The sequence below is a fragment of the Neovison vison genome, chromosome 1 (genome assembly GCF_020171115.1).
Source record: "Neovison vison isolate M4711 chromosome 1, ASM_NN_V1, whole genome shotgun sequence".
Lineage (NCBI taxonomy): Eukaryota > Metazoa > Chordata > Mammalia > Carnivora > Mustelidae > Neogale > Neogale vison.
The window spans coordinates 54,598,398-54,611,003 of record NC_058091.1 but is presented as its reverse complement, the minus strand read 5'-3'; the positions used below and the strand labels follow the sequence as shown (position 1 = coordinate 54,611,003).

Below are 12,606 nucleotides of genomic sequence, written 5' to 3'. Positions count from 1 at the left end.
CTCGGTCCTTAGTGTCCCTGGCGGACCAAAGTAGTGCTGGACCAGAGATGGAGCAGGTGACAGGTGGTGACTTCCTGTCCTTGCTGCAGATCCGCCTTCACCCCCAGCCTAGTCTGCCTATTCCACCACACCTTTGGCCACCCGGCCCAGCTGTCAGTGGAGGCAAAAGGCTCACTACGAATTTTGTCTCCAGTTCCAGTCCTCAAATGTGGCTTCCAGCTGAATACCTAGAAAATACATGGGAGACACACGGACCTATATTTTGTTTTACCCTGGTAGACCAGATGTCCACTTACCTTCTGGGGAGGGATGCTACTGCACCGCTCTTTTAAGAAGGAAACATGAGGGGCACCTGGGTGGCTCAGTGGGTTAAAGCCTCTGCCTTCAGCTCAGGTCATGATTCCAGGGTCCTGGGAAAGAAGGAAACATGAGGGGAGCCTGGGTGGCTCAGTGGGTTAAAGCCTCTGCCTTTGGCTCAGGCCATGATCCCAGGGTCCTGGGATCAAGCCCCGCATTGGGCTCTCTGCTCGGCAGGGAGCCTGCTTCCCCCTCTCTCTCTGCCTGCCTCTCTGCCTGCTTGTGATCTCTGTCTGTCAAATAAATAAATAAAATCTTAAAAAAAAAAAAAAGAAGGAAACATGAAGGTCAGGATGCAGAAGATGCCTGCGGTCATCTGACTACACGTGTGTGGGAGGAGTAGCCTGTGATGGACCTCCTCCAGTTTTTGTGGAGCAGAAGAAAATACGAGAAGTGGCCTTAACATAGTCACTTTTAGGCAGCTCATTTCTATAACTGAAAAGAAAGGAGTCTTTTCTAAGTTGAGGGGAAAACAATTAGTTGGAAGCGCCTTCTGAGTTGATGATTTTAACAGCGGCCCATTATTTATGTGGAAAGGAAATCAGAGGTTGACAGATGAGAAGGTGGCATGGCTGTGTGTGGATTTGGGTAGCGGCTTCAGCAGTGCATCTTGTCTGTCCGGGGCCCGGGGTGGGGCAGGGGCTGCGGGGGCTGCGGGGCCACCCTACCTAGTTTCAGGACAGAGCTCATCAAGACGTCGAGAATATTTTCTGTAAGGCAATCCAGGAACACAGATTGAAGAACAAAAGTGATGACATTTTCTAAAGTCTACTAGCTTCTGTACACAGCGATGGGGTCCTTTGACAGCTGATGAAGTAGCGGGAAAGCCTTTTGGCTTGCTCTTGGCAGGGCAGCATACAGCCTCAGCTACTAGTGCCTGGATGGGCTGCTGCTTTGGCTAGAGACAAAACACTTCATGACAAATGTTATTTAGAGCAGAAAACAGTCTGTGGAAAGGATCTGCTGCTTTTATGACCAGCTCAGGGATCGAAATTTACTGGATGATTATACTAAAAATAAAAACAAAAACCTTAAACCTTGGACCGCCTATAATGACCATGATGAGAATGTCCTTCAGGACCTCGGGTGTATGTTTGTCCTGCTGTCAATCAGATACTTAAAGACCCCTAAGTTTACTCCTGACAGGACGACCGACTATCAGGAGAGAAATTTGCCTGTGTGCGATTTGGAGCAGATAATATCCCCAGTACATCCTTGTATTGGGGAATATTTTATCTAATGTCAAAAACAGTTTGGTCCATTATGCTTTCTTTGTGTGGATTTGATCTCATTGATGGATACTTTCCCACCTGAAAACCCGTTATTGATACAAACAGAGATTAAAATGAAAAAGGCTACAAGGAATTAATATGTGAAACACTACCATAAGTGGCAAAAAAAAAAATAAAAAAGCATTTGAAGAGAATGAACTTTTGAAACATTTCTGTATTTCTGTATTTTCTCTGAGTGTGTAATTGAAAAAGAAGCTTTTAAAAAAAAACAGCTTAACTTACGATTTTTATATTTTATTAACTAGTAGTTTTATCAAGTCTATTGGTTTATCGAACATTTTCTAATAGCTTTATGATGGATATATACTATATGTGCTTTAAGGAAATCAAGCTTATTCGTAAAATAAAATTGTGTAGGGGGATCTAGGTAATTGGCATAGTCTACGTAACACAATTTTAAGGAGTGTACATAGCTCTTGGCAAGTAAGTTCAGGGTACTTAGATCTTGGGCTGGTTCTGCAAGGTTTAGAAGGCCCAAGAGATACCTAGATGCCACTGGGTATTCATTTGTGTGGGTGATTTTTTGTGGTGTAAAACTCAGTTTTAAAGCTTTGGCTAAAAGAAAACACTGTTGTTTTGGTATGACGGTGCTCAGCTGTGATGGAGCTATGTAGTAGAAAAATATGTCCTTTGACATTTTAACTGGAAACACTGTCTCTAGGAAATTGAGGGAGATCTGTAACCATGATTTGATAATCCTATTTCCTAAAATATAATTATGAATACAAAAGACTACTCATGTTAACTTGATCTAATTCCTAAATATTATGTATTTATCCATCTGATAAATGTATGTCTGCTTCCATAAGGTCATACCTGCGTGAAAGTCCAAAATAAATTTTGTTTTGTTTTGTTTTTAAGTACTTATTTGCCACTGACTTAACTGCCACTAAGTAAGGGAAGGCGACAGGAAAGCCAGAGGGAAAAGCTGGACAGAGATGTGGTTTCAGGAGAAATCTAGCCTTACCCCAATCCCATAGGGAGTAGGGAGTTCTGGAAGGTGAATTGCATTGTAGAGTTGTCCTCCCAGAGAAGAGACTTGAGGCTGATTGGGGAGGAGGCGGCAGCCCTCTAGGCATCTGTGGGAAACATCTCCTCTCAACCATGGAAAGTTCCCTAGAGCAGGGTGTAAATGTGAGCCACATGCACAGTAACTGAGGAGTTGGGGAACACTGGTGTGAATGGAATCTGGACATCTGGTATACCAGAGCGCAAGATTAGGAACCGGGAACCTATATATGTGATGGTTTTCCTCGCAACAGCTTCTGTGCATCAATCACAGAGATTTGGACAACCAGAGAGGCTCATGGAGAGAGTCCGTAGGAGAACAACAAGGTGATTGTAGTTGGTTTTGGTTTGTTTTTTTTAAATAGGTCCCGTGGGTGAAAATTGGAAAGGATTTATCTCAGAGAAGAGTGTAATCACCATCCCCAAGTATATGAAGGATTATTAAACAACACATCTTCAGGATGTACTGAAGAGTGTTTTGTTTTATTTTGTTTTAACCTCTACTGAGGACAAAATAAAAGGAAATGAATTTAACTTGCAGCTGGAGGGGATTTGGATTAGATATAATACAAAAGTTCTTTTCTCGTAGAAATGGGAACATTTTAGGATCTCCTCAAATGTTTCTAAAATAGCAATTACGGACTGAAGATGGCCATCCCTCTAGGAATCATGCCGTAGTCTTCAAGTATGAGAAAAATATGAGACTGAAGAAAATAGGATGTGAAAGAAGTATTTCCTCCTGAGACAGACACATGCACGTACACGCACACACACACACACACACACAGACATAGACATGCGCATGCACACTTTAAAACTTCTGTCATGTTAAAGCTAGACATGTGCTTCAGAACATGTAAGTTCTCAGATGAAATCATCAATTGTCTTTCCTCCATGAAATTATATTTAAGTCAACACTTCTTTGGGAGCAAAGTAGAATATAAAAATGTAGTTGTAAAAGTAACTAACCAGGTTGCGTTTTTCCCCTGTAAGAGGCACTTAGGATTCTTTTTAGAGATCCTGTTTTATAACTTGAAAACAGCATTTTTAAATTAGAAAATTAAAAAACAAGGTAAATTTGGGTAGAGTGTGAATTTGAATCTCTCTCTTGAGGAAGCCCTGCTACACTCAGACCACAGAGTCCATGAAGGACAGGGACAGACAGAAGAGGAAAAATATCAAATCTGTTATGATCGACTAGTTAGGAATTTGCTGTGTTTTGTTTCAATGAAAGATGAAGCTCATTTAGTGGCTTCTCGAAGTATGGCAGAGACTTGGAGAAAACAAATGATAACCGTGTCTTTCAGTCATGCAGGAAGAATGTAGCATTTCAGAAATCAGAAAATGTGGACGGAAAGACCATTCTAATATATAACTTAAATATACCATAAAGACTGGAGCAATATCCATGTCCCTCATGTACTAGAAAGATTAAAGTGCTACTTGCAAATAGCAGAAGTTCAAACCCCTGGAGCTGACGTGAGCCGTGAGCTCTCTTTTATCGGGAACCACAAGGCTGTGTTCGTCATGAGTCTTTGCTTTGGTATGGGTGCTAAGTTTTGTTGCATTATCTTACATAATTCTAGTAATAGTTCTGTGAGATAGTTTCTTGTCATCCCCATTTTCCAGATAGAGGAACTGAGGCACAAAGGAGTTGAGTAATTTGCCCCAGCGTTCCAAGCTGATGCTTGGTTCTGCAGTCAGGCTCTTACCCATTAATCAATACTGTCTGCCTTCTGGTGTCTATCTCCTGTCACAAGTACGTGCAGCAAAGAATTTCATGGTAGAAGTGATACTTTGCAAAGTTGCCTTTTCCCTAGAGGGATGCTGTCAGCATGTTTGGCTTTGCCATGTCCACGTGGCTCCAGTGGTTGAGAACAGTCCTAGCACCTTCTCCTGGGCTGTTAGGCCAGATCGTTTCTGTTTTTTGACATCTTGATTTATAGAACATGATTTCATCAGTGTGAAATTCATACCTAAAAACTGCTTTGTAATAGAATTTTTTTTTCCCAATTTATTTATTTTCAGAAAAACAGTATTCATTATTTTTTCACCACACCCAGTGCTCCATGCAAGCTGTGCCCTCTATAATACCCACCACCTGGTACCCCGACCTCCCACCCCCCCGCCACTTCAAACCCCTCAGACTGTTTTTGATACAGTGGTAACTTAACCGTATTGTGTTGCAGAGTTAAATTTCTATGTGTTTGATGAAAGCACGCCTAGAACCTCTCACATTTGCCATTCTAAAAGACCTTTCTGTTCGCTTAAACTTGTCAATTTCCTTTAATATTTCACTTGTCTTTCTATTTCAGAAAGTATAAAGGGAATTTCTACACCCAAACTGGAGATGTCTCGGAACATACTCCAGATAGCTCATTATTTTCCTCTCCTCCACAAGGGTGCCCGATAAGGCTCATAATATTTGTTAGGTGACAACAAGGAATTGGTAACTTGAAATAGTCAGTTGCAAGAAAAGCAAGTGATTTTAGAGAATCTGTTTCAGGCTTCCACCTCTGTTTCACCAAAATGCCCATAGTCTACCACGTTGTGTCTTTGACAAAGACAGGTAATTCAGAGGCCAGGCTACAGACAATTTCTGTTTTTGAACTTACAATTGAACTGAGAAAGATGAGTATTGAGTCTTGAGGGTCTTGGAGGGAAAATCAAGGTTCTTTTTAGAACACCAAATACAAAGAATCTGTTGTGTCTGTCAGTTTGATGTAGATGAAAAATCACAGGGCAGGGTGTACGTCTTTCTTCCTCTCAGTTCGGGGAACCTTGTCTTTGGCTGGCACTGAGTCCCCAGCAGTGGCATGAAGAAAGTGCCCGGAGCATTCTCTCTGCTGCCTGGTAGGCAGCCCTGGCCATTATTTTTATGTCAATTTTCATTTTCTTTTGTTGTAGCTCAAGGAGTATGAGGCCCAGCACCGACAGTCAGCGGCCTTGGACCCTGTCGACTGGCCAGACGGTTCTTACCCAACATTCGATGGCTCATCAAACTGCAATGTAAGTTTACTATTTCTGAGCAACTTGACCTCTTCTACTACAAAGTAGATTTTAGCCAACTTCTGCCTTTGAACTTCCTTCTGCCATTACCAGCTCCCACCCGGATCTGAAAAGAAGCATCTCTTCTGACGTGTTACTCAGTTTTCTTAATGGACTTATCTGCAGTCAAAATAGTGCTGTTGATTCTGTTACTTCATAATTGTGGTAAATCATATGTAATTTAAAATTTAACCTTAAAAACATTTTTATGTTCAATTAATATTCAGTTCAGTGGCATTAAGCACATTCACGTTGCTGTGGCATCGTCATAAAATACACATCCAGAACTTTCTCAGCATCCAAAACAGAAATTCCATAACCATTAACCAGTAACTCCCCTTCCATAAATTTAGGAAGCCACCATTTTACTTTCTAGCTCTATGAGATTTGACTATTCTGGGTCCTTTATATACATGGAATCATACAATATTTGTCCTTCTGCATCTGGTTTATTTCATGTAGCATAATGTTCTCAAGGTTCATCCACATTGCAGCATATGCCAGAACTTCATTCCTTTTTTAAGGATAAGTAATACTCTACCATATGGATATACCACATTTTGTTTATCCATTTGTCTGTTGATTGACACTTGGGTGTTTCTACCTTTTGGCTGTTGTAAACAATGCTACTATGAACATTAATATATGAATATCTGTTCGAGTACTTGCTTTCAGTTCTTTTCAGTATGTATCTAGGTGGAGAATTTCTAGATCACATGTTTATTATACATTTACTTTTTAAAGGAGCCACTATACAGTTTTCCAGTATGGCTGCGTCATTGTACAACAATGTATAAATGTTCCATTTTTTTTTTTACTTCTCACCAACACTTGTAATTTCCCCCTTTTTTGTTAATAGCCATCCTAATGGGTGTAAAATGATGTCTTGTTGTGACTTTGATTTGCATTTCTCTAATGACTAATGATATATATATATATATATATATATATATATATATATATGAAATGTCTATTCAAGTTCTTTGCTCATTCTTGAATTGGGCTGTTTTATTGTTGGCTGTTGAGTTGTAGGAGTTCTTTGTATATTCTGGCTATTAATCCCTTATCAGTTGCATGATAAAAATAGTTTCTTTCATTTTAGGGTTGCCTTTTCACTTTCTTCTTTTTTTTAAGATTTTATTTATTCACTTGACAGACAAAGATCACAAGTAGGCAAAGAGGCAGGCAGAGAGAGAGAGGAGGAAGCAGTCTCCCTGCTGAGCAGAGTGCCCGATGCAGGGCTCGATCCCAAGGCCCTGAGATCATGACCTGAGCTGAAGGTAGAGGCTTAGCCCACTGAGCCACCCAGGCATCCCAACCTTTTCACTTTCTTGATGTCTTTTGATACATAAAAGGTTTCTAAGTTTGAAGTCCAATTTCCCTTTGCTTTTGTTCCCTGTGCTTTTGGTGTCATATCCAAGAAAGCTTTGCCAAATCCAGTATCATGAAGATTTTCTCCTGTTTTCTTTTCAGAGTTTTATAGTTTCAGCTCTTAAGTTTAGGTCTTTGGCCCATTTTAAGTTTATGTGTGCATATGATAATAGCATACAGGTCCAACTTCATTCTTTTGCAGATAGATACCCAGTTTTCCCAGAACCATTTGTTGAAAGGACCGTTCTTTCCTCATTGACTGGTCTTGGCTTCCTTTTCAAAAATTAATTGACCATATATGCTAGATTTTATTTCTGGGCTCTCTTATTTTATTCCATTGGTTTATATGTCTTTCCATTGTAGGTATCACACTGTTTTGATTAATGTAGCTTTATAGTAAGTTTTGAAATCAAGACATGTGAACCCTCTAACTTGATTCTTTTTCAGATTGTTTTAGCTATTCAGGTCCTTTGAGAGTTCATATGAATTTTAAGATGGGTTTTTCTTTTTCCATAAAAGATGCCATGAGATTTTGATAGAGATTGCAGTAAATCTGTAGTTGATTTGGGTAGTATTGTCATCTTTTTTTGTTTGTTTTGTTTTTTTAGTATTGTCATCTTAATTGTAGGAAGTTCTTCTGATCTATGTACATAGGGTATCTTTGCATTTCTTTATGTCTTCTTTAATATCTTTCAGCAATGTTTTGTAATTTTCAGTGTACACATCTTACCTCCTTAGTTAAGTTTATTTCCAAGTATTGTATCATTTTTTAATGCTTATTTTCTTTTTTCACATTTTCATAGCTAGTGTATAAAAATGGAATTGATTGTTGATCTTGTGTCCCTCAACTTTGCTGAATCCGTTTCTTAATCTCTAACAGGTTTTGTGTGGTAGAATCTTTGGGGTTTTCCCCATAGAAGATTGTGTCATTTGTGAACAGAGACAGTTTTACTTCTTTTCTAATTTGGATGACCTTTATTATTCATGCTATTTTATTTTTTTTTAAGATTTTATTTATTCATTTGACAGAGAGAACACATACAGGGGGAACAACAGAGGGAGAGGGAGAAGCAGGCTCCCTGTTGAGCAGGGAGCCAGACATGGGGCTCAGTCCCTCGACCCTAGGATCATGACCTGAGCCAAAGGCAGACGTTTGACTGACTTTACTCAGGCACCCCTATTCATGCTGTTTTAATGTGACCAAACATGCTTCCTAGGAGTTCCACAGGAATCGTGGGAAGAGTTTCGAGTTTCAAGCAGATATCTTGTAATGCCATCATCCAACTGCAGGTAGTAAGAATGGAGGGAGTTACCCTTTTTCACTTATTATGTAAATGCTTTGTTTGTTAGGTTCGTTCTTTCTTAAAATCTGGAAGCAACTCTACCTCCATGTCTTCAGCTTCTTGTCTCCTCTTGTCCATGTTCTGTACTGGTAGTCATTGCTCCAGAACATACCTCTCTTCTTGCAAGCTCCTGTTTTCAAAAAGCCTGCTGGTTTTCCAGTTCTGTAAGATAAATTCCAAACATTCTGGCACACTCGAGACACTTTGCAGTCTGGCTTTAGTCAATATGTCTGCTCTCCTCTGCCACCCCCATACCCCTAATAGCCTCCACTACATCCACACTGGACCCTGCATGTGTTACTGAACACACCTTGTATTGTCCACACTCTACTTTAATTCAGGCAATTTCCTCCACTGAGAATATCTTCCTCCAGATTTTTCCAGGTAAAATTCTGTGTGTTCTTCAAGATAAAGTCCAACTGTCACCTCTTCTGAAACTTCATTCAGCCTTCTTAAGTTTATTTTATTGCTTCCTATTCTGTGCCTTGTTAAACTAGCATTGTACATGAAGCCTGACCTTTATCTTAGAGTATAGGAATTCATCATACATCTTGTAGCCTCCTCAGGAATCATGAGCTCTTTGAGCAAGAAAGGCATACTGAATTCCCTTAGTGTCTCCAGTGAGTGTCTAATTCAGTGTCCAGTTCATATGGCATGTTCAAAAAGAAATATTCAGTGGACAAAGTTGTATTTATTTATTTATTTAAAGATTTTATTTATTTATTTGACAGACAGAGATCACAAGTAGGCAGAGATGCAGGCAGAGAGAGAGAGAGAGGAGGAAGCAGGCTCCCTGTGGAGCAGAGAGCCTGATGCGGAGCTTGATTTCAGGACCCTGGGATCATGACCTCAGCCGAAGGCAGAAGCTTTAGCCCACTGAGCCACCCAGGCACCCCCAAAGTTGTATTTAAATGTTCATCTCCCCTGGCTGCTCGAAGAGCATGTTTCATGTCCTACACCACACTTCTTTGCATCTAAGCAACAGACAATGGCTTGTCAGAAGTAAATGTAAGCTTTCCGCTATCTCCTTGTCCCTGATTTCCTGAGTCAAGCACTAGATTTCCATTTCAGCTAAAAAAAGAAAGAAAGAAAGGAAGAAAAGAAAAAGAAAGAAAAAAACCCAGGGGGTTGTTAATTTGAAAGCCCTGCTTTGTTGCTTTTATGTGAGAGACTGAGACATTACCCTTTATAATAATAAATGTATCCTATGCTAGCCAGCATTGTGTGCTGGGACTATGAGGTAATCAAAAGAACCATGCTCATGGATTTCAGTGTACGTTTTTCGTGTCTCTTATCCCCTTGTCCTGAAGTCTAGCATGATATAAATGTAAATCATGAACCTAAAGAAGCATGAAGAATAAATACAGTAACTCAGGACTGATGCTATTCAAAGCCCACTGGGGGAGAACACAAAGACCCAGCTGTCCATCGTTGGGTCCTCTAGCATCAGACTCACTGTATTCTGTCCTGATTAATAGCATCCGAGTCAAGGGGGGAGGTTCTAAGACTATCCAGTCAGAAACACAGGACTGTGTTTCTGACACACACTCACACACTAAATGTGAGAGGCTCGTCACATTTAGGAAAAGTTAATATAAATTAAGTACAATGATGGTTTTGAACGAGCTGTTCAGAAAGCATTCATTATTAGGTATTGGTTTTTAGTTATTAACCACCTTCAGATGGTATCAGAACCATCATCTTGGTAGAAATTGTCAGAAGAAAGTGGGTACTTCTTAGAAGTTGGACATTCATTCCCTTGAGCATTATTTCTTTGTTCACTGAGGAGACATCTAGAAAGCGCTTGCTGTATACCCAGCTTAATGCCATAGCTAGTCAGGTTACAGAGGTAGAGGAGTAGGAGAGATGGGCCCTGCCCACCCTGACTGAGTTTCCCCAGTAGCGCAGAGGTTAAAATCACCCCCACATGGGCTCACACAGACTTTAGATGTCATGTACACACTCACGTTATTAGCTTCTCAGCAGACCGTTTCTTCGTAGATGATGCAAAAATGAATTCAGCCTGTTCTAGTTGGCACCCTCCATTTCCAGTACAATCTTCCAGAAGCGCCGGAGCAACTTTCTGCTGAGAGATGTAGGTGAAGACAGGCCATTCGGCAATGGAGTTTGCTGAAGCGATATTATTCACGCTGCGTATTTTGCTAGCTGGCTTCGCGCACGCCGCCGCACCCATTTCCAGTCACGCTGCACATTCCTACTCTGACCGCCATTGGCACTGAAGTTTGCTGGAACTTGATTGCAATCCTAATGTATGTAACTCTCGCCCCCTTACCCTACCCCACGGCCCGTCCTGTGTTTTTATGGAGACTCAGCAAGAAACTCCAGCCAAGATATTCCTTCTCAATTATGCTACATTCGCCGGATAGCAGAGTAATTAATTTCAGATAAATCCCACTGTGTCCTCCTCGAGCCGCCGTGGGTTAGACGCTTTGATTATCTTTTGTGCGAGAGCCCGGGCTTTTCAGTTGCCTATTGATTCTTTTCTAGACGGAGATGTAAATAGCCCACTGGCCAGAGCTGGGAATGTCCAGGCCATGGACGTTTCAGGGATCACAAGCCCTTTGTCACGAGATTCAATGCCTATATTGATGCCTGTCGTGCTTTAGGATTTCATTGGCACTGATTTCATAGACTCCCACCCCCATAACTGACATTAGATCATTGCGTGTTGCTTCACAATAAATCCATATTCACATTCCTGGTTTCCAAGAATGTAAAGTACTAAAGATAGTTACCAGGGGAAGTGAAAAATAGCTCTCTCTTTGCCAGAGGAGAATGTGTTCTGTGCTGTTTCTCATTAATAACAAACTTCTGTTGTGAGTGTTAGAGTTTTTAAAAAGAGTTTCTGGTTTGAGTCCTTCACTTGATTCCTGGCTAAATATCTGGACATACATTTTAATATTTTTCATTTTAGTTTGATAAATTTTGTTTTCCTTTGCCTCCTGTAGGGGGAGGTTTTGGGAGTTCTCCTTTTCAGTTTTCAGCTTTTGTGCCTTGAGGCTCAGTTTACCTTCTCGTTAAGAAAACATTTAATGAAATGCTGTCCATCCTCCAGGGGTTTAGAGATTTGTACACAAGGAGTATGTTTTAGTAAATCACAATTTTGATATTTCTGCCAAATTGGTAGGTAAAACTTGGTGATCTGTATTTGGTTCTCAAATATTAAAAATGCTTTCAGTGAAACATCTTTCACAAATTGTTAAATTGTAAATTGTTTAATTATGATGCGATTTAAGTTATTTTAAAAATATATGATGTTAAAGAGAAATTAAAGCAACAACAAGGATAAGAAGGCACAAGTCTATTGTAGACATTTATTTTGGTCCCATCTGTTTGTTTCACTTGATACAAAATGTGTTCCAGAAAAAAATTGGAATTCTGTGTCTATAGTGGAGCTCCTCACTAGGATGAAGCAACTATGGTGAAATGTTCCGTGAAGGGAGTTATTTTGTAACACAAGCCATGGTTTTATAATTGATCTTCTACATTTGGGGAAATTTAGTTGGGAAGTATTTGTGCAAGCAGGGGTCTAAAGTTCTAGCTGAGGCATAGCAACACCTTTTGTCCACCTGTGCACTCTTCATGGCCTTTCCTTGCAGCCAGCTCTGAATATATTTTGCCACTAACTGGGTTTAAGGCACAGGAGAGCCATGGGTTGAACTGTGTCCCAGAGTTTGGGCAACAAAGACACATCAAGTGCTCACTTCCACTTCTAACAAAATGCTATTTTAAGTGTTTCCTTGTCTGAGGACTTTCAAAGTCTCAACTAAAATATCCCCATGTGATGAGATGTTTTGGTTATAATGCAAGACGGTTAAGTCTTTTTGGGGCTTCCTAAAATTATAAACTGTAAACTTGTACCTCATTGTCAGGCAAGTTTTACTTAGCTCTCCAGAGTCCCTTCCCCTGCTTTTCTTATAGCAGCCGTTGCATGCAAGCCAGAGGCTGCAGGTCTGGTATTTCAAAAGGAAAAGCTGCCACAGCCTTAGTCTACACTAGAACTTCCTAAAAGATAATGTGAAGAAAGCCAGGAGAGCATTCCACAAAGTTACTTTTTTTAAAAAAAAAAAATATTTTGTTTATTTATTTGAGAGAAAGAGAGAGCACAAGCCAGGGGAAGGGGCAAAGAGAGAGGGAGAAGCAGACTCCTTACCGAGCAGAGAGCC

At 40.3% G+C, this 12,606-nt stretch overlaps 1 protein-coding gene and 1 pseudogene across 3 annotated transcripts in view; both read left to right on the top strand.

The window, feature by feature from the left end:
- Window positions 1-12,606, top strand: part of SASH1 (SAM and SH3 domain containing 1) — a 308,822-nt gene that overhangs the window by 238,706 nt on the left and 57,510 nt on the right. For all 3 annotated transcript variants that reach the window (XM_044247105.1, XM_044247100.1, XM_044247094.1), the window contains one exon: window positions 5,565-5,666. In XM_044247105.1, coding sequence (XP_044103040.1) covers window positions 5,565-5,666 — 102 coding nt within the window. The remainder of the gene's footprint in view (window positions 1-5,564; window positions 5,667-12,606) is intronic.
- LOC122915628 lies at window positions 48-1,478 on the top strand (annotated as a pseudogene).